This window comes from Sminthopsis crassicaudata, chromosome 5 (assembly GCF_048593235.1).
Source record: "Sminthopsis crassicaudata isolate SCR6 chromosome 5, ASM4859323v1, whole genome shotgun sequence".
Taxonomy (NCBI): Eukaryota; Metazoa; Chordata; class Mammalia; order Dasyuromorphia; family Dasyuridae; genus Sminthopsis; species Sminthopsis crassicaudata.
Genome location: NC_133621.1, coordinates 53,088,437 through 53,110,483, shown reverse-complemented (window position 1 = coordinate 53,110,483; position 22,047 = coordinate 53,088,437). Strand labels below are relative to the sequence as shown.

Below are 22,047 nucleotides of genomic sequence, written 5' to 3'. Positions count from 1 at the left end.
TGCACAGGAACTAAGTAAATTCAGAATAATGCAGCTAGTTATCTACTGACCCATCTCAGACCAAAAATTACAAGGCCACAGAATGCAGACCAGAACAAGAATATTCTAGGCAATCAAAATGCCTGTTTTTAAAAAGCTTAATAAGACATTTTCTACAATAATACTCAAAAGCAACGGTGTATGCTACTAAGTACTCAAGTTTATCCTAACGATGTTAACTTGCATCTTATATTTTTACACTACAGGCATTAAAAGGTGAGAATCCGATTTTAAAAAAAAAAACTAACAATAGCAATGAAAACAACTCTTTAGTAATTTCATTAATCAATTTTTAAATCATGCAAAACCCAGAAAGCTATTTTTAAAAATCCAACCATACCTGAGAACCAGAAACACCAGGTGACTGCATATAATACTGCTGGTTCTGTAATTTTGCATACATGGAATACATTGGGTCTTCATTCATCAATTTGTTATATAATGAAAGAGCCTCCATCACTTTAACATTAAGTTCTGAAAGTTCTGAATGTTTCCTGAAATATTACACATAAATTATAAACCAAAGTGTTACTTACAAACTAAGCTGTTTAAATGATAACCTTTATAAATAATAATATGCAATAATAAAATGCAATAGGGTACTGTATTATGAAAGTTAGCCTGTGGTTCTTCCAAAGTGGCAAAACAGCTCTGTTCTCATTTCTGGTCATAGACCGACACTATGGCAAGTAAACTTCAAAGCTATGGAAACCTAATTGGGAGTTTGTTGTAGTTTATAGGCTTATGCAATCACAGCTGAGAATTTCTCTAATTACTTGTGAAAGAAATGACCAGAGTAAAATGATCTTTTATTAGCAAGAACAGTATTCTTAAGTGATTTCTAAAGAGCTAAGAAGAAAATCAACTAAATTCTCACTTAAATAAGAAAAAGAGGTTGGTGAACTTTCTTTCTTAAGTCCCAAGTATATTAAGCAATGTGGCAGTGTCAGACTTGGAATCAGCAGAGGATTAGATTCAAATTCTTACTATATTATGTAATAGGAATATGAAAATAGGTTAAATCTTTTACTATTTCTGAATCGTAATTTTCTCATCTGAAAGATGGGGATAATTCCTACAGAATTTGACTGAGGAATATTCCTTCCAAATCTTAAAAATCCTATATGACATCAGCTATTATTTTTGGTAGATTCTGGAAAAGAATATGATTATTTCATATTTTACAACGTAAACAGATATGATGCTACCTAATTTTGGTAGAGCATAAAAACATAGTGCAAATATAAAAGAACTTGTTCTTTACCTGTCAATATCTTCCAGTTTTTCATCAATAAGTGGTCCCATTTGGTGACAGATTGCTGAGAATAAAAGATTCATTAAAGATATGATCACACATCACACAGCCACATTTTACCACACTCCTTTTCCCCTCCCAAGGAACAACTTATTTTTCATCTTTTCATCCATCTCCAGTGTTCTGCATGTTGGGCAACACATAGAATGTGGTAAATAAATGCTTGTTGAATAATTAATCCCCAAAAATTTTGACTAAAATTGTCTGATAGAAAGACTAAAAATAGTTTGGATGAGATTTTAATCATAGAAGTCAAGTGAGACCTAGAAAATGGCAAAACAGAAAATAATGATGATTCTTTGATTTGTGTATGAAATAGCTTGAGACCTAGAATAATTTATTTTCCTTAAATTAAAAAAAAAAAAAAAAAAAAGAATAACAATATAATGGGCCAAATTACACCATAAAGAGACTGACAGGATGCTCTCAAGATAAAGACAAATTAGTCTCTTACCAAACACTTTGATCTTTTTTTTTTTTTTAATTACCTTCCATTTTATTTTAATATGTGATATAGTGAAACAGGGCAATATTGACCAATCATAATGATGCCCCCAAATTCCATTCATGAAAAACAATTGCTCTAATGAAAAAAAGAATATTTACCTTCCAAATGAAGCAATTCGGGTAAATCTGGCTGGTCATCATTTGGATCTGCACTTTGTAACATCTGCAGAAGCTGATCCATTTTATCCTTTAGTAATAAATTAATTAGAAGATAGTTAACAATGAGTTCTCCTTATCTGAGGTAAGTGGTAAGTAATATTTTCTTTTTCTTTCTTTTTTTTTTTAATTAAAGCTTTTTATTTTCAAAACATATCCATGGATAGATAGTTTTTCAACATTAACCCTTGCAAAATCTTGTGTTCCAATTCCTCTCCTCTTCCCCCACCCCTTTCCCTAGATGGCAAGCAAGTAATCCAATATATGTTAAACATGGTAAAAATATATATTAAATGCAATATACACATACATACTTATATAATTATCTTGCTGCACAAGAAAAATCAAATTAAAAGAGAATGAAAATAAAATGCAAACAAGCAACAACAAAAAGAGTGAAAATGCTACGTTATGTATGGTCCACACTCAGTCCCCACAGTTTTTTCTCTGGGTGTAGAAGGCTCTCTTCATCACAAGATCATTGGGATTGGTCTGAATCATCTTATTGTTGAATAGAGCCACGTCCATAAGAACTGATCATCACATAATCTTGTTAATACCACGTCCCATTATCTCCTAGTTCTGCTCATTTCACTCAGCATCAGTTCACATAAGTCTACCCAGGCCTCTGAAATCATCCTGCTGATCATTTCTCACAAAATAATAATATTTCTAGCATTCATGTACTTAAATTCTTATTTTTTTATTAAGGCTTTTTATTTTCAAAACATATGCATGGATTATTTTTCAACATTAACTCTTGAAAAATCTTGTGTTCCTAACTTATTCAGCCATTCTCCAACTGATGGGCATCCACTCAGTTTTTAGTTTCTTGCCAGTGTAAGTAATATTTTCAATATAACTTTATAATGCCCAAGAATCACCCAATGTATTATTATGTGATTACTAAGTCATTTAAAATTTTCACTTATTTTTAACACTAAAAATGCAATTCCTTGTAAGTATAAATAAATGGAAATGTATAATGTCTATATCCTCTATAAAGATAGTGAGGTTTTGTGCAGCTTTTTAGTGTGAGAACAGCTGAACTAACATTAGTAAGCACATTTCTAACTAAAGACAGCAATTCTGTCGATCAATGTCTTGATCATCAGTTCATTTTCCACTGTGCCTAGGAGTAAGGCAAGTTTTGGCATCTGTTCCAGCAAGTACTGGCCCAGATATTTTCAGCTATTTTCTTATTTTAAATGTCTTTGATGGTTCTGAGTATCTTCACTGTGTCTCAGCCTAGTTTTAAAGGTTTAAACTCAGCAGGTTGAAATGGGTTATCATAGAATCACTTTCTTTCTATCATCAAAACTACCTCTGCCACACTATCCTATATTTTAAAAGTTGCTAGAAAGGCTGCCTTTTTATGAAGAATACTTTATTTTATAAATAGAATACTGTTCTTCCCCTGTGCATTTTTAAAAGAATTCCTGAATCTTTTTGCACCATAAAAATATTTAAATGAATCATCAAATTCTAAGCAAAAAATTATTTAAAAGGGCAGCTAGGTGGGATGATGGATAAAGCACCAGTTCTAGAGTCAGGAGTACCTGAGTTCAAATCTGGGCAGACATAGTTACCAGCTGTTGGACCCTGAGCAAATCACTTAACCACAATTGCCTCCAAAAAATGAAAATAAAAATTTCTTATAAAAAGACCACAGAAGGTTACAGCAAAAGAAATATTAAAGATCATCTAATCCAACCCATTTCTTCTGTCAAAGGCAAAATCAGCCCAAAGAAATTAAGTAACAAAGAAGTTGGGGCAGCTAGGTGGCACAGTGGATAGAGCACCAGCCTTGAAGTCAGGAGGACCTGAGTTCAAATCTGACCTCAGACACTTAACACTTCCTAGCTATGAGACCCTGGGCAAGTCACTTAACCCCAACTGCCTCAGCAACAACAAAAAAAAGTAACAAAGAAGTTTAAGATATCCACCTAGTTAGTGGCAGCATCAAAAATAGTTCTTAGGGACAGTGCACACGTATCCTCAAATTTTAGTGACCTCTCATTATGGCTACATTCTTAGAAAGTCAAAAAAATGAGAGAATTCTGGGAAGATGGGACAGTAGGTCAGAATCCACACTCTTTCTGCCACAAACAAGACAAAACAGTGCCTCAGAATGATGTAGACAATTTAAATAAACAATAGCTGGGGCAGAATAGTAGTCCTCCTGGAACAACCAAATAAGATCTCAAAAAAGATACCAGATTGGAGAGGTTGAGGTTTTTTTGGGGGGGAAGGGAGGGCTGGGAAGAGAGGAGGTGGTTAAAATGTAAACAGCTTCCAGGCTAGTTCTGCTGAAATAGCAAGCCCTGGGAACAGCTGGGTTGGGAAGTAGAGAGTACAGGGAAATCAGGCCTCTTAGGTGGGGAAGACTTAAGGGACTTATGCTGATAAAAGAAGCCAGGCCCAACTATACCCTGGACAAAAAGGAACCAGCACATACCTGGTGAATGCCGAAGCACGGGGACAGGGACTCTACTAATGGCAGGTACTTGGAGGAGTTGTTAGATTTGGGTTCTAGGTCCGAGGGGAAAAGTGAAGAAACTAAGACCAGAAGCACCATCCCCCACAATGTGTAACTAACTAGAAGTGATTACAATAACAGCTGCTATAATTTTTTTAAATGAGCAAGCAAAAGAGGAAGAATCCAACCACAGAAAGTTACTATAGGAATAAAGATCAGGATGCATCTTCAGAGGATACTGAAGCCAAAAAAAAAAAAAAGCCTCTCCTACCTCAAGGAGTAATGTCAAATGGTCACCCGTCCAAAAAGAATACATAAAACTAAACAAAGACATCCAAATGAGATTGAGGAGAAATTTTATTTTTTTAAAATTAAAATAATCCATAGAAAACAAGATTAAAGTCAACCAACTGGATAAAGAGATCTAAAATTTTAAGGAAGAAAATGACTCCTTGTCCTAGAATTGGACAAGGGAAGGTCAGAGAAGTTATAGGATAAAGAAATAATAAAATACAAAGAGGGCAAAAATAAAAGAGAATGTAAAATATCTCATAAGAAAAACAACTGATCTGGAGAACAGATCAAAAAGAGAAAATGTAAGAATAATAGGACTACCTGAAAACTACAATAAGAGAATCTTAATGCAATAATACAAGAAATCATATATTTTTTAAATCGTCCCAAAGTGTTAAAAGAGAGAAAAGTGAGAAGAAAAACAAAACAACAACAAAAACACAAAAACACCAATCACCACCTGACAGAAAACGTGTGAAGAAAATATACCAGAATATCAGAACCATATTACTAAATCCCTAGATCAAAGAGAAAATACTATGATCAACAAGAAGAAAGTAATTCAAATATGGTGGAACCACAATTAAAACCAAACAAGACCTGGCAGTGGCTACATTAAAAAACCACAGATCTTGGAATGCTGTGCCAAAGAGTAAAAGAATTGGGGTTGTGGCTGAAAATACATATCCAGCAAAGTTAAACAAAATCCGGAATGAAAAAAGAGGGGGGGAAGGGGAGGGAATGGAAGCATTCAATAAATTGCCAGATTTCCAAGATTTTCTTATTAAAAAAAAAAAAAACAAATCTGAACTTAATAGAAAATTTGACATACAGGATCCAAGAGAATATAAAGTAAATATCAAAGACTAATTACAGGGGACCCAATGAGGACAAACTTCCTTTTTTAATATATGGAAATGTAAGCATGTATGTAAGATTGTCATTAGTAATTGGGAGGTTCAAAAGAAAGAATGGAGTAGAGCTGAGTATGATGTTATTCTAAAAAAATAAAATCCGTACAGGAAAGATAAAAAAAAAAAAAGTAATTATCTTGACACAAGAATTACATGGGGGAGGAAGGCAGCAAGTAGTTCTGGAACCCTATTGCCTTCAGGAATGGGTTATAGAGGGTTAAAGAGGAATGGGTTAAAGACGAAAGAATACATATCCATCTAGAAAGGAATGTAAGTTTTCTAAATTTTGAAAGAAATAAAAGGAAAAGAGAATGGGAACAGGGGAGAGGATAAGGGAGGGACCCTTATTCACATCAGATCTGGATTAAAGAGAGAACATATACATTCAAAAAGGAATAAAAATCTTCTAAATTTATAAAGAAATAAAGAGGGTAAGGGTATAGAATGAGGGTGGTACAGTAGTACAGAAGGATATGTAGATCAATGGGAATAGGATAAAGAGGAAGCAACATATATATTTGAAAGGCTATAAAATTCTTTTAAATTAAGATAGGACCAGGAGGGCAAAGTGAAAGGATGGGAGGAGAGGATAAGGAAGGGACTGGAGAAAAAGAAGGAACAGGAAATTTAAGTAATATGAGGGCAACATAATAAAGCAGAGGAGGTAAAGGAGGTAAAGGAAATAAACTACACACAAACATACAAGATCAAGAGTAGAACTTATTAAGCTAAAAAAGCAGCGTTAATACTCTCAGAAAAATTGTTTAATTTCTCTAAACATTAATTTTATTATTTGTAAGATAGAGGATTATCACAATCACTCATCCAGAGGGTCATGACAATCAAATTTGATAACATATGTAAATTATTTTGTATATGTAAATAAATAATGTCATCTAGAACTATTCCCATATTGACTTTGGTTTAGTCCACAAAATCTCTAAGTCTCTGAATTCCCTAAATCCAAGGTAGATGCATACTACACTTATTATGAAAATAAAAAAAACTGAAATTTATGAAGTAGTTAAGAAGGACAAATCACTGGGAAAGTATTATATGAAAAAACTATTAGAATGCTAATTTTTAAAATTATAACAAGAAATTACTAAAAGGCATTTCAAGAATGCCTGAAGTATAGAAAAATTAAGCTTTTGATTCTAGCTAATTAAAATTTGAATTCCATTATAACAGACATGCTTTCAAATGGCATTTCAAAGTATACATTGTTTTTTGTGTACAAAACACATACCAAGGGGTTGGGGTGTGTGTGTTTGTATAAATGTTGGAGGATGTCACAAATTACAGTATTTTCAAGAAAAGCATATTTTATCATTTGAAGGATAAAATTGTGTGTGTGTGTGTGTGTGTGTGTGTGTGTGTGTGGAGAGAGATATAACAAAATATTTTCTCCATAAATTCTCCATTTTCTTAATTTTTTAAAGTTGTCCTTTAAAAAATGTATTAATTTTTATTATTTTTTTTATAATAATCAATTGGCAGATGTTGTTAACTTCCTAAGGCAGAAATAGATTCTCTTCAATGATATTCAGCAAATAGATGCTATTTTTTAAAACAAGTTTTAGTTATACATAATCACCTTATTGATTAATTTTATTTTAAAAGGAACAAAGTTATGAAGATGACATGACTTACTTCATCAATATATACTGGTTCAGGCTCAGGCTCTATTGTTTCCACCTGAACATCATCACTGAATTGTACCGTCTTCTTCTCTGTTTTAACTGTAATATATAAACATTTTTCTTAACATATGAATTAGAAAATATTTTCAGTTATACCAAAAGTATTAGCTGTCCAAATTGAAACTCTACCACAAAACGCAACAAGGTTGAGGAGAGCCTCTAATTTTTTAGAGTATAATATGATCAATTATGACAATTCACTATTTCTTACAATCTTAAAATTCCATTTTCAGAAGCATTTAACTTTAAAAATAGCTACAATTTTTCTTACAGTCCTTGAAGAGGCATCATAAATTTCTAATTTGTATCAAGTAGCCAGGTAAAATGATAAATTCAAACTAAAAGTGATATCTTTGTCTAACTTTTTTTATTTTATTTTGTAAATGTCTGTTTTCCCATGTTTTGTTTTGTTTTTTTAATCTTGAAACTAAAGAATTTATAAGATACTAAGAAAAAGCAATTTCAAATCATAATGATCTTTGATATGCTCATTAGTTCATGGAAATATATCATTAACAGTTAAACTGAAAAAAATGGTATTTAAGGAACCAAAATTTTTTGTAATATACTCTTACAACATAGGATACTAAGTAAATGCATGAGCCCTGACAGGAAGAAAAACAACCAAATAAAACCCCTATGTAGCTACCAAAATGGAGGAAGAGTACATGAAAATTCCATCTAAAGAATGAATTCTTTTGGTAGGATATGGTAACTGTGCTAATCTATCTGCTTATATTTTTCAAACCACATTTTGCTATGAAAAAGTAACTCAGTTAAATTACCTAAAAGCCATTTAGTACTTGCTGGAAGCAAAAAGTTCATCTTGCTCTTTCCTACCACTCTAATCTTCTGTCTAAAACAACTATTACATTCACTGATAAATGATACATATTAGGTTACTTCCCATATATGGTACATAAAGTACTGAAAATGCAGTTATCAGAACATATGTCCTTACTTGGATTAGTGTAAAAGCTCCCTAACTGGTCTAGAGAATCCCATCACTTGCTATCTCCTCAGTGAAGCTATTTCTGTTCTCTTCTGTTAGTTTTCTCTCCCTCTCCCTCTCCTTCTCTCTCTCTCCCCGCCCCTCCCCCCACTTCTCATATGTGTGTGTGTGTATATATATATATATATATATTACATACATACACACACATATACAGAGATATTTATGCATACATAAGCACCCACCCACACATACATTTGTAAACACACCTCTGTGTGTGTGTATGCCCATGTGCTACAGCTATCCTCCAGAAGAGATAACTCCTGGAATTATTCCCTAGGATCCCAATGCCTTATACCCAGACGGGAGAACTTTATTCTACCAAGGGCCCTTTGGACCTATAGCACCATTCTTGGGCTATACAAAATTACCAACTCATAGAAGCCAAGCAGTGGCAGGTTGCTGCACCTAACTTTCAGCTCACCACCTCCTGTGGCCTCCTCAACAAATGACATCTGCCTGCTGGCTTAGACATTCCCTGCCAACCCACACCCCTTATCCCACTGTTTTACACAGACCAGGGAATCAACAAAGCCTTGACCAACAGAATTTTTATTCACAGTACTAAAGTGCTATAAAGTGAATGATTTTCAAAAGAAAATTATCAAGAGAATTTTTGCCAGTTATTTTTTCCCCTGCCACAGTCACATAATCCTTCTTAGTTTAGTTTTTCTTATTTGTAAAACAGGGGAAACAAAAACAGTGCAATTCAGGCATACAGTAGGTGTTTAATAAATCCTTATTTCTTCTTCCCTGCTCCACCCCTATCCCACCCTCTCAAGCTATATTGATTATAATGTAAAATTCTATATCCTCTATTATATATTGCAGTTGGCTCTTTTTCAAACACAAGCTGAATTTTAGGCAGCCACAGGGATGTTCTTTCACTAAAATGACCACTGGAAAAACAGACATGTCACGAATATGTGGCTCTCTGCTTATACTGTTAAGCAAATGGAAAGTGAGAAATATTTTCTGGAGTTCCTGACCACAGAATAACCTATTTAATCAGGTCAGGGCTGTGATATCCAGCCCAGTACAATCTCTGTGTATAAACAAGGTAACTGGAAAGAAAAATTCACGGGATGTTCTATAATTATAATAACCAAACTTAACCCAAAAAAGAAAGCAAGAGAATGAAGTCCCTTTTCTTCCTGGCAAAGGTGGAAGATTATGAGAATTCAAAAATTTCTAGAAAAAACAATGATGAATCCACTCTACCACCCCCTAAGGAAAAAATATATTAATTAACCTGGATATTGGAAAAGTATGTATTTGTTCTAACCTGTATTTGTTTGTAATGACTATGTGATCCCAATATCACTAAAACACCTGTCTAATGAAAAATTTTTAAATACAAAGAAATTTTAAAGGAAATATTACCTGAAAAAAGTATTGGAAAATATTTATGGGATATTAATAAGCATATAATTGGAAAGCAATGCACTGGATGTTTGCCTAAAATAAAGAATCATTAGGGTTTTATGCGGTATTAGCTGATCTAGCACAAGTTTCTACCCCTGTAAATTCAAACAGTATAGATCTACTTCTGATTGGTTACTAGATACTTAGAATTTTCTTTAAAGAGAAAAGTTCTAATATTTAAAGAAATAATTGACAAGTTCCTTATTATATACAAGATTATTCTATGCACAACAGCATCCTTAATATGTATTTTATGTAATACTCACTCATTTCTGGTTCAGCACTAAGGTCAGCTGTCACAAAATTAGAGGGAAACAATCCAATACCTTGATGAGTTTCACCTTTCCACCAGTTGGGATCACTAAAATTTAAAAAAGATCCTTTTAAGCACATATAAAAACATTAAACATTGTGACATAATAATTGGCAGTTCTGTGAGAAATAAATGTGCTTGAAATAAAGAAATTACAAATATAAAGAAACAGAAAATAAAAGTATAACAAAAAATAAAATATACAACAGACAAAAGATTTTCTATAAAGGTCAACATGTACCATTAGTAGAAGCAGAAACAAAGATATGTGTGAGATGCTGTTAAGACAAAACTTGTAGTCAAATGATTTAGTTAAAAATGAAAATGGTTAAATGTAATGTTTGACAATTACATTCAATTAGATTATGCAGAACGAAACACACACACACACAAACACACAAAATGTACACAGAGGTATATCTGTCAAGACCTATGATTTCACTCAAAAAGATATAAATGAATGAATGAAAACAAATAAAAAATACTTATTAAGTGCCAAGCATTAGTGATGAAATAGAAAATACTATGCAGTCCCTGTTCTCAAGAAGTTCACATTCTAATTGGGGCAGACAATAATTAGAAGGAAATTCAATTGCAGGGTGTATAGGAAATCTAGTTAAATTTCAAGGGTGCAAGAAGCAAGTCCTTAGGTTTTAATAGTATTTAAATGACAGTGCAGAGAACGAGGAATTCTGCAGATCATAGAGGTAGAACAGATGGTGAGGTCTGAAGAAGCTTGAATGAAAGAAACATGGTAGATGTGCTTGAGAATCCTCCATTTCATGCATAAATTGGTGATTTCCATCTCTCCCCAAGCCATGTGAGCATTCAAGTAGGCTACTCAATGATTCTGAACAGTTCCAGCATGGGAAAAAGGAGTAAAGTAAGAAAATGGAAGGTAAGGGATTGAGAGAGAAGAATTTATAGACATAGACATAACACTTAAATCCAAAACACTCTATTGTATATATAAAAACTTAACTGAATTACCTGTCATCAAGAACTGTAATGATTTCTCCAGCTTTAAACGTTAGTTCATTATCTTCAGCAGCTTCAAAATCATAGATAGCACGAACTTTCCTACCCTCGTGTTGGTGGTTAGTTAAGAGACTTGATGTACTTGGATACAAATTGGAAAGTGTAGTTGGCTGTTGCCTTTGTTCTTTCAATGACAACTCAATGGCTGAAAAACAATTAAATTTTTAAAAATATTTGGCTTATATACTCCTAAACATATCAGGAGGTCATTTGAATTTGATAGTAACATGGGATCCAGAGTTTGAAGGACTCTTGTAAATCATCTTATTCCAATCTTCTCCATTCAAAGAGTAAACTAAGATACAGAGGAGTTAGCTGACTTGCTCAAGGTCACACAGATGATAAGCAAGAGAAAAATAAGAAATTTTGCAATATATGACTGTACCCTTTCAGAAAAGCAAATAGCTTAGCCAATTACAATGCTTAAATTATCTCATGATCAGTCCTTGCAATATTACATCATTTTACTTTAATTGAAAAAAAAAAAAAAAAACACACCATCCACAAAAGGCATGCTTACAAGAGTATAAATTAATAAAAATCAAAAATAATACTCTCATATCAAACCTTTTTGATCTCATTATTTAATTTGAAAACAATCTCTTTCTTATATTTTTTCTAGACAGATAATGAAGAGTTACCCAACCCTTGCTATAACATTCACATTTATAGTAGAGCTGAATTGTTTTGCCATAATTTGGCAGGAAGACATGAACTATAAACTTTGCAAGAAAAACTGCTTAGCTTCTGCAATGAAATACAATCTTTCAATGAAAAGGAACAGCCTTCTGCTGAAAAGGAATTCAAAGCCAGTCAATTTAAGGAATCCTGAAGAGTAATTCTGACTACACAAAAGATTAGAAAACACTTTCCTTATGACAGTAAAATTATTAATGATCTCCAAATTACAGATGACTAAACTGAAAGACCTAAGAAGTTAAGTGTCTGCCCATTTTCACCTAGCAAGTGTCCAAGATGGGATCTGAAATCAATTCATTTAATGAGATGAAGTGTCCAGCACTCTATTATCTGTACCATGCTGCCTCGTTTTGCAGTTGTATTAGCAAGATAGTTAGCAAGGGGAGAGAAATATTAAAAGTTACCTATGATGAACTCAGTTTTAAGAATAGAAAAAGGCTGAACCTTTGCTCTTTCTCTGTACCTGGAATTGCAATTAATTCCTTACATGGTTTTCTTTAGTTCTTTAAACTATTAGCAATTACTGAACTTTTCCATAAAATGTGATCAATCATAGTTCCTCAACTGTGTATAGTGGCACTAAATGGAGGAAACCTGTGAAGAGTATAAAGTACAAAAGTAAAGCTGGAAAGAGAGTAAACCTTTTCTGTCTGTCTGTCCAAAGGGAGAACAAGAAATCATTTCCTTTGCCACTTCTGGCTTGGGGCTGATCCTGATTTTATGATAATCCTCATAAGATTCTCAAAAGCAAAGACAGTCACCATCAGTGACCTGGGGAGGTCTTCTCAGAAGCATTTCTAGCCTCAAAGATGAAGAGCAGCTGGGGGGGGGGGGGGAGGAGGAGTATATAGCAAGAATCTGAGCTGCTCCCCACACATGTCTGGGGCAGGAGTTGCTCCTTCACCAAAACCTGTACATTATGTCTTTGAAGCCCACTGGTGACTTACACATTTATCGCAGATGAAAGTTTAAATAGAAAAAGAAAAGAAATTTGGGGTCTTTGCTAATATGATAAACAGTAAGTACCCTCATTTCTGAAATTAATTCAGTGCCTTAAACCTCAATGCAGAAAAGCAATCAAATTGTAGAAAAAAATTTTCTACAATTTGATTTCTACAATATGTTTTCTCATTTATTCAACAATAGAATTTGTAACAATTTTCAAAAATATTATAATACACATTTCAAAGATAAGGAAAGATGAAAAGGTTAAATAACCTTCATGAAGTACCAGAGGAATGATTTGGCCCATTTCCTGATGGATGGGGTAGTAAGTTCTTATTAGTTAACCAAAGTTCTTACTTGCATATTATATTTTTAAAAATGGTATCTTCTAATTGGAAATTAAAATGAAGAAAGGTGGAAAGCCATTTCCTTAATAGTCCTCTACAATACTCTTCAGAGAAATAAAACTACAGATACACACTCTCAAATTTTAGACTATACAGGAAAGTCACCATTACAAAAATGATCCTAAGTAAGTTCTTACAGACCCTGGAAACATGTTTCAGTGGCAACTTCTCAGATCAGCCACTGCCTCCTATTTAATTCGTAATGTACCTAAAGCACAGTTAACAATGTTGTTTAGCTCTTTTTAACAACTAGCTAAAATGCTATTTTTATAGGGAAAATATATTATGACTTCTAATTCAGTAACTCAAGAATACACTTCTTCTTCCCCTGACCTTATAGGAAGTAGATGGTCAAGTGGTAATCAAAAAGATACGTTTCTAAACCTCTACAATTTCATAAGAGGAAATATTATTCAGTAATTTCCTAAAGAACAGTTGTTCCCAACTTAGAATTCTAATATCATATTCATGCACTGAGGCCACAGCATATAATCAGCATCACAGTACTGAGCTTAACTAAATAATAAAGATCAAAGAATTACATATATATGCATATGTGTATTATGTACTCACTCTTTCCTCCCCCTTCTTTCCCCCTCCCTTCCTCTTCCCCTCTTTCCCCATCTCCCCTTCCCCTCCCCCCCCCAACTCCACCTCCCAAGCCATGCTGGATTGAAGTTAGGTTCTAAAATCAGCCTAATAAAAATAAAATTAGTATTGCTATAATCATACTTTAAAATTCTTTAAAACACCTATGATAAAATAATTATTTCTAAAAAGAGATATACTCAAAGGGTTTATTTTTTAAAAAGTAGCTATTAGTCAAGAAAAGATGGATCTGGGATTGTTGCCATGGAAAGGAATGCTTGCAAATCTTTTTTATTTTGGGCAATACCCAGTTAAGCTATTGATTATAAGGAGGTTTCTATTCAGGCAGAAAGAAAAAAAAAAAAAAAGATCAGGGAAAAATATGGTCTTAAATGCTTCACATTCTACCCTGATCATAGTAGGAGATCACACATAATTGTTTCTTCCTCCAGCTTTGCCATGAGACAGATAAAAGGAGTTAGAGGGAACATGGAAGGGGTCTTCTAGATGACCAAGAATGCTAGAAAGGTCAACTAAAGCTGTCATTAGCTCTACCAGCTTAGAGTCAATAAATAGACTCTGTGGATAAATGATTCAAGAATCCCACTCATTTAAGTGAGATCTTCAAACTTCAAAGAGGCATGTGATTAAGGCAAACTGACAGAAAGGTAGATTTACCTATCACATTTTGAGCTCACTCCAGGGCATTCTCATCAGTGGAAAGATTGAAAGCTGTCTACGTTTCTTAATTCTTTCATCTGTTTTTTCCTCTTTCTGCTCTCTAAATAACACATATAGTAGAAGTCATAAAAGATAAATTACACTGTATTTCTATGACTGGTGTTTATTTTTGAGAAAAATGTTTTTAGGAGGCAGCTAGGTGGTACAGTGGATAGAGCACCAGCCCTGAAAGAGCACCAGCCCTGAAGTCAGGAGAACCTGAGTTCAAATCTGACCTCAGAACCATAACAACTTTGTGGCCCTGGGAAAAGTCACTTAATCCCAATTGCCTCAGGAAAAAAAAAAAAAAGAAAGAAAGAAAGAAAAAAAGTATTCATTAATTCTAAACACAAAAAAAAACAACCTTTCTGATTTTAAAATTAATGATTTTAAAATTAAGTTGTAATCACTGATCCTGAAGTTTCACATGAATTAATTATAAACAAAAACATGCTAGATCTCATTTGAAATAATGACATTCTCTCTGCTAGCAGTCACTTAGTGCACTCACCTTTTGCTAGATCTTCTTCTTCCTTTTTGGTAGCCACAGTACCAGGATCCTTGGCAACAAGAGCTGGACTTGCTTTTGCTTGTTCTGCAGCCTGATCCAAAGAAACAAACAAAATGCTTCATAATTGTCCTAAAACATTATTTTATATACCAACTGCTCTAATGACAGAATTTTCCTATTTATGTTTAACAAAATGCAACCCAAAAAAAAAAAAAAAAGCAAACCAAGGATAATTGATATCCACATTGCAAGAAAATGGAGATCAAGCTTGGAGAAAACAAATTAGAAACAACTCTCAGAATGGAAGAAACCCAACACTTCACAAATGAGAAAATTTTGAATGAAAGGAGCCAATTACAATTGGCTTTTGTACATTTCAGATGGAAAAGAGCTTTGTAGCCTACTTTTCACACATTACAAAACTGAAAGAAATTTTAGACTTAAAAGAATTTTTTGGGCCCTTACAAATCTAAAGTCATTCTGATATACTAAATACATAAAAATCATAGAACTCTTTGACCTAGCCCCTAAAGAGACCAAAGAAGGAAAAGCCCCATAAGGAGACAAATAAATAAATTTGTACTTTTTGTCATAACGAAGAACTATAAACAAAGTGAGCCACGATCAACTACAGAATGGTCGAACAAACTATGGCCTGGGAATATATTATTGTATAATTTTTATTTTCTTATTTTTTAAATCCAATATATGCATGCATATTTATGTAATTATCTTGCTGCACAAGAAAAATCAAATCAAACAGAAAAAAAAAAAAAAAGAAAAGAAAAGAAAATGCAAGCAACAACAAAAAGAGTGAAATGCTACGTTGTGGTCCACACTCAATTCCCACAGTCCTCTCTCTGGGTGTAGATGGCTCTCTTCCTCAGGTCACTGGAATTCATTGTTGAAGAGAGCTACAACCATCAGAATTGATCATCATATAGTCTTCTTGTTGCCATGTACAATGATCTCCTGTTCTGCTCATTTCACTCAGCATCAGTTCATGTAAGTCTCTCCAGGCCTTTCTGAAATCATCCTGCTGGTCATTTCTTACAGAACAATAACGTTCCATAATATTCATATACCATAATTTATTCAGCCATTCCCCAATTGATGGGCATCTACTCAGTTTCCAGTTTCTGGCCACTACGAAAAGAGCTGCCACAAACATTTTGGCACAAACAGGTCCCTTTCCCTTCTTTAAGATCTCTTTGGGACATAAGCCCAGTAGTAACACTGCTTGGTCAAAGAGTATGCACAGTTTGATAGCTTTTTGAGCATAGTTCCAGACCGCTCTCCAAAATGGTTCGATCTGTTCACAACTCCACCAACAATGTATCAGTGTCCCAGTTTTCCCACATCCCCTCCAATATTGATCATTATCTTTTCCTGTCATCTTAGCCAATCTGACAGGTGTGTGGTGGTATCTCAGAGTTAGAAGACATACCTTTTGGGGCATGTACCATGTGCACATTTTATTTAAGTTTTTTCTTTATTTTTTCTATCACAGGGATTTTCCCCTGTTTTTAATGTTTTGAAGGAGAAAAGGAAGACTTAGCAATAGTGATACAGAAAAATATGCAAAGTGAAATATGAGAAATGAAATGAAAACTCATATACAATCTTCTCTTTGTATTCTGCTTATGTATACAAAAACGATCAAGTTTGTGCAAAAAAAAAAAAAATTCTAATGAAAGATAAAGAGAAGAGTATCAATAAGGAGTTTTATAGAGACCAAAGAACAAATAAGTTCACATCAGACAACTTCAAGCTCAGTAAATGGGAGTCATAGGCATCTAATAAAGATTCCAGAAAACCTAGAAAGCCTTATGAGAACAAATGAAGAGCTTCCCCACTTTTACTTTATAAACGATGATTTCCAAAGTTTTTATTCCACAAATACCTTACAACCAAGAAAAACTGTGTTGTGAAACCCTGGTGATAATTTACCATACTAGTCATAATATTTTGTAGTTGCTGTCAATACTCAACTTTCATAGGAGAAAAGTTTCTAAAAAACAGAGTAAAAGTTAAAAACACAAATGCTGATATTTTGAACCTTTGGGAAATAGGGAGTTAGATTACCACAACTACCAAAAGCTTAAGCATTTGCTAGAGATTGCTGAGAATACACTTTTCTGCAGACAACTCTTTAGAACATTGAATTCTAACAACATACATTTTGTCTGATGCAGTTACCATGAAATAACTGAAAAAAATACAGTACACAAAATAAAATTGGCAATAGGCAAACATTTTTTTCTTATTAGTAATTCTCTAGAATTCTGTGTCCTTTTGTGCTAATATCAATTAAAGAAATATTTCAGACAATACTATACTGGTAGGAAATTTCTCTATTGTGGCTACCTTTTGAAAACTAAGGTTTCTTAAGATTTTAGTCACTGTTGTTGGAAGATATTGAGACTGACATTACAATAGTAAACAAGACCAGGGAAGCAGGCAGGGGTAGGACAGCCACTCCACAAACTTGAACACATCCCACTTTCTCATTTTTCTCTGCTACATATATAGTTGCAAATATACATGGTTGCCAATTTCAAAGTGAAAATGAAATTATTGATAAAACCATGTGAATGACTAAAGTTGTGAAATTAAACATGAGAATATTGAGGATTGACTATTTATTACCAAAAGCACCATAAGAGAATTTTTAGCTCAAAGCATTATTGAGAACTCCAAGGAATTTATGAATCATGGAAACCAGTGCCGTATAGTAATAAGCCCATACCTAGTATGTTATTTCAATTAAAACTATAGCATGTTTTTAAATGCTATATGGATTAATATATAGAAATTACAATAAAACTAAGACTTTTCAGGATTTTGACATTTATTTAGCACTGAATAGATGTCTAGAGTAACACTTATTTTTTGAAGGAGGCAAATTATGGGAAATAGGGATTCCTGTAGATTGATATTCTCACACAAATTACCTTTTAACTTACTTTCACATGTTAAGTTGTTTAACATTACTATAAACTGTGTTTTTTTAAAAACTACATAATTAAAAAGAAGCTTCCAAATAAAGGTTACTTCTTATATTCAAGAACAGTACATGAAATAATGGTTTTTCATATACCTGTGAGCCAATAGCTGGAAATGTAACTCCTTGCTCCTTAAGGTTTTTTATCATTGCAGATATTAGACTAAGTTGTGGATCATTCTTGAATTCATCTGTCCATTCCACCATAAGAGCTTTTAACTTTTCACAAACTTTTGGATGACCCTAAGAAAGAAAAGACATTTTAATGAAAAAACAAATGCTTTTCATCATAAAGGCAATAAAGAATGCTATAGCATCTTTTGATCAACAAAGCAGACTGGGCATCAAAACCAAAATTCAAATCTAATCTTAGTTAATATCAGTGTGATCCTAGGCAAGTCATTTAACACTTGTTTACCTAAATTTCCTCATCAGTAAAACAGAGAGAAAAGAGTATCTAACTCCCAGGATTATGAAACTGAAATAATATTTGTAAAGCCCTTTGTAAAACCTAAAAAATTATATAAATGTTAGCTGCTATTATTAATAACAATAATAGCAACTAATAATAAATAATAATTATTATTATTATGTCTATTACAGAAACAACAGATGACATATTATGGGGGGGGGGGGGGAACTGGAATTGCAACCAAACATTTTCAGTAGTTATATGATGAAATGGATTTAAACTTTAAAACTAAAATTGAAGAGAACTCTTCAACTCAGATTTAATCTTCTCCAGTCTTCCTAGTGAAACAGCTATTACTAACATTCCTTCGCCTTCCCCCTAAACTACCTCTCAGCTCCTCAGACTTTATTCTACCACTTTACCTCTGGGACCTCTAGGGGTCTCCTTTGATGATTCTTCTCTCAGAGGCTCTAGGCTAGTCTTCCTTTGTCATTCTTCTTAATAATTACCAAAATTTTAAAAAAAAGAAAAAGTTTTTTTCTAGATCTTTAGAGCAAAAGTGGGGGGTATTATGTATAAAAGAAACTACCTTTCAATATAGTCTTCTATGATGATAATAACCAAATTTGCATCTCTAGTAACTTAAAGAATAGGTACACAAAGATGTCCCATCACTTAAAACTCAATTTAAATAAAATTTTTGAAGTTTCCTTCCTTACCCACCCCCCCAAAATTGTATCCTTTTGAATCTTCTCTATGACTATCAACTGAGGCAAACAGGTATAAATTTTGGTGCTGATACTTCCCTTTCTTTCTACATCTTTTTTTTTTTTCCTGCAGATTCTCCCCAGCAATTTTTTAAACAACTTTCATCTTGTTTCCATAGACAACCTTTCACTGTCTCTGAACTAAATTACTTTAACAGCCCATTGGGTAGTGTCTCTGCCTTTATAATCTCTGCAATTTAAGATATCCTGCTTCATCATTCTTCTTAAAATGTAATTTTCAAGACTCTACACTATTTAAAAACTTTTAAGATTATACCGTGTTGTCACTGTTCGGGCATTTCAGTTATGTCCTCCTCTTTGAGATCCCCTTTTCTTGGCAAAGATGTACTTTTCCATTTCATTTTGCAGATGAGAAAACCGAGGCAAAATAGGATGAATTGACTTGCCCAGGATTACATACCTAAGAAGTGTCTGAAGCTAGATTAGAAATTGAGAAGATATTTTTTCCTGACTCCAGGCCCAGAACTCTATGCACTGCACCCACCTACTTCCTATTGTTTATTACATTACCGCCAAATTCTTCACTTTTTTTTAAAGACTATATATTAATTAGTTCCAATTTTCCCTCATGATTCTCCAATAAGAGTCTCCCAACTCTCCCTTTCCCTTTCTGTCTCCCTCTGGCTGTGTATATCTGTCAGTCGGTCAGTCTCTTTTTTGTTACCCCCCCACCCCCCACCACACACATCAGCAACAGCCTAGCATCCTTAATTTTTGTTATATGCATCAACTCTTTTATGTCGTTCTTGCCAATAAAGATAAAATATCACATTTATAATTTCTAACAAACTTCATCTTACAGAACCTATTGATATCTGCACTGATAAGCACTGATAAGGTTTGGCTCAGGGCAGAAGAGTTGTGGGAACCCTCTCTGGTTGGCCCGCAGGTTACTTTGTAAATGAACCAGAAAAGTTAGACTGGCAAAAGAAGTTTATTGTTGGAACGGAGAAGCCAGCCTTTGCTAGGAAGGCTGACTTCCTCAGAGGCAAGGTAAAGTTCCTAGCAGAGAAATCCAGAGGGGTAAAGAGGGGTGTGGTCCTGTTAGGGAAATAGGTTAGAGAGATAAAGCGGGATTAAAGCTGAAAACACAATATCCTCAATGGGCAGAGGGTCCTGGAAGACAGCTATACCAAGGAGAGAGAGAGAGGTTCCTTGGCATGGCATGTCCTGCTTTTGGCCCTCTGCAAGGAATGAGCCTCAAGTTGCCCCTTTTTAGAATTTGAAACTTTAGCTAGGGGATGGATGCAGTTTGAATTGAAATCAGACCAAAATCTTTGAATTGAACAGAAATTTTCCATTTGAATGAGTATCCCATGGCTAATTTTCAACTCAATAGAGGTCTATAAAAATCTAGATCTCCAACTCAGGCTATGGACCTGGACTCAACTAGTACCATCCAGATAACAGAATGAAACTACTTTATTTTGATTCCCTGGGGCGTGTCCCTCAGGGGAGAGCTTCTCCCAGGGTTCAAGGAGTTTTCTTAAGCATTCCCCCCAAAGTCAGAGAGAAAGAGACAGTTTCAGTATTCCTCACATCACCACCATATTATCATTCATTAATCGCATCCAAAATGTTAATTCAGGATCCCTTTAAAAAATAATGCATCTATTGTCTTTCTACCCAGGTTACTTTTACCTTCTGAATCCAATTCTTACAGTACAACAAGAAACTCGGTTTTAAACACATATATTGTATCTAGGATTTACTGTAACACATGTAACATGTATGGGATTACCTGTCATCTAGGGGAGGGGTTAGAGGGAAGGAAAGGAAAATTCAGAAAAGAAGTGTGTACAAGGGATAATGCTGTAAAAAAAATTACCCATGCATATGTAATGTCAAAAAAAAAAAACCTAATGCACAAGCCCTCTTTGTAGTGACCAGAAACTGGAAACTGAGTGGATGTCCATCAATTGGAGATTGGCAGAATAAATTATGGTATATGAAGGTTATGGAATATTATTGTTCTGTAAGAAATGACCAACAGGATGAATACAGAGAGGCTTGGAGAGACTTACATAAACTGATGCTGAGTGAAATGAGCAGAACCAGGAAATTGTTATATATTTCAACAACAATACTATATGATGATCATTTCTGGTGGACGTGGCCCTCTCCAACAATGAGATGAACCAAATCAGTTCCAATAGATAGTAATGAACTGAACCAGCTACACCCAGGGAAAGAATTCTAGGAGATTGGTGTGAACCACTACATAGCATTTCTAATCCCTCTATCTTTGTCCGCCTACATTTTTGATTTCCTTCACAGGTTAATTGTACACTATTTCAAAGTCAGTTTCTTTTTGTACAGCAAAACAACTGTTTGGACATGTATACTTACATTGTATTTAACATATACTTTAACATATTTAACATGTATTGGTCAACCTGCCATCTGAGGGAAGGAGTGGGGGGGAAAGAGGGGAAAAATTGGACAAAAGGTTCTGCAGCTGTCAATGCTGAAAAATTACCCATGCATATATCTTATAAATAAAAAAAATAAATAAAAACTAATGCACAAAAACCCCATCATCCAAAGTTTTATGTAATGAGATGATAAATATTACTCAGCTTTTTTACTTACAGTTACTGTATTAGAAAAAATGTGTCCTGTACTGTGAGAATTTGATGTGAGTGAACTGTGTATGATCTGAGTGAACTCTGTAAAAATCTTGTAAAAATCACAAAAACCATGTATGTCCCCTTTAATCTGCAAAAACTCAGACTCCAAATAGTTTCACATTCTCTCAAGAGGAAGATAAGCAATACC

The 22,047-nt window shown here is 33.9% G+C and overlaps 1 protein-coding gene across 4 annotated transcripts in view; it reads right to left on the bottom strand.

Moving 5' to 3' along the window:
• STAM (signal transducing adaptor molecule) overlaps positions 1-22,047 on the bottom strand; it is a 59,325-nt gene that overhangs the window by 3,829 nt on the left and 33,449 nt on the right. For all 4 annotated transcript variants that reach the window (XM_074266726.1, XM_074266727.1, XM_074266728.1 and 1 more), the window contains 8 exons: positions 18,166-18,312; positions 15,066-15,156; positions 11,148-11,340; positions 10,111-10,205; positions 7,358-7,446; positions 1,961-2,048; positions 1,304-1,358; positions 380-533 (listed from right to left, as the gene is read on the bottom strand). In XM_074266726.1, the coding sequence (XP_074122827.1) occupies positions 380-533; positions 1,304-1,358; positions 1,961-2,048; positions 7,358-7,446; positions 10,111-10,205; positions 11,148-11,340; positions 15,066-15,156; positions 18,166-18,312 (912 nt within the window). The remainder of the gene's footprint in view (positions 1-379; positions 534-1,303; positions 1,359-1,960; positions 2,049-7,357; positions 7,447-10,110; positions 10,206-11,147; positions 11,341-15,065; positions 15,157-18,165; positions 18,313-22,047) is intronic.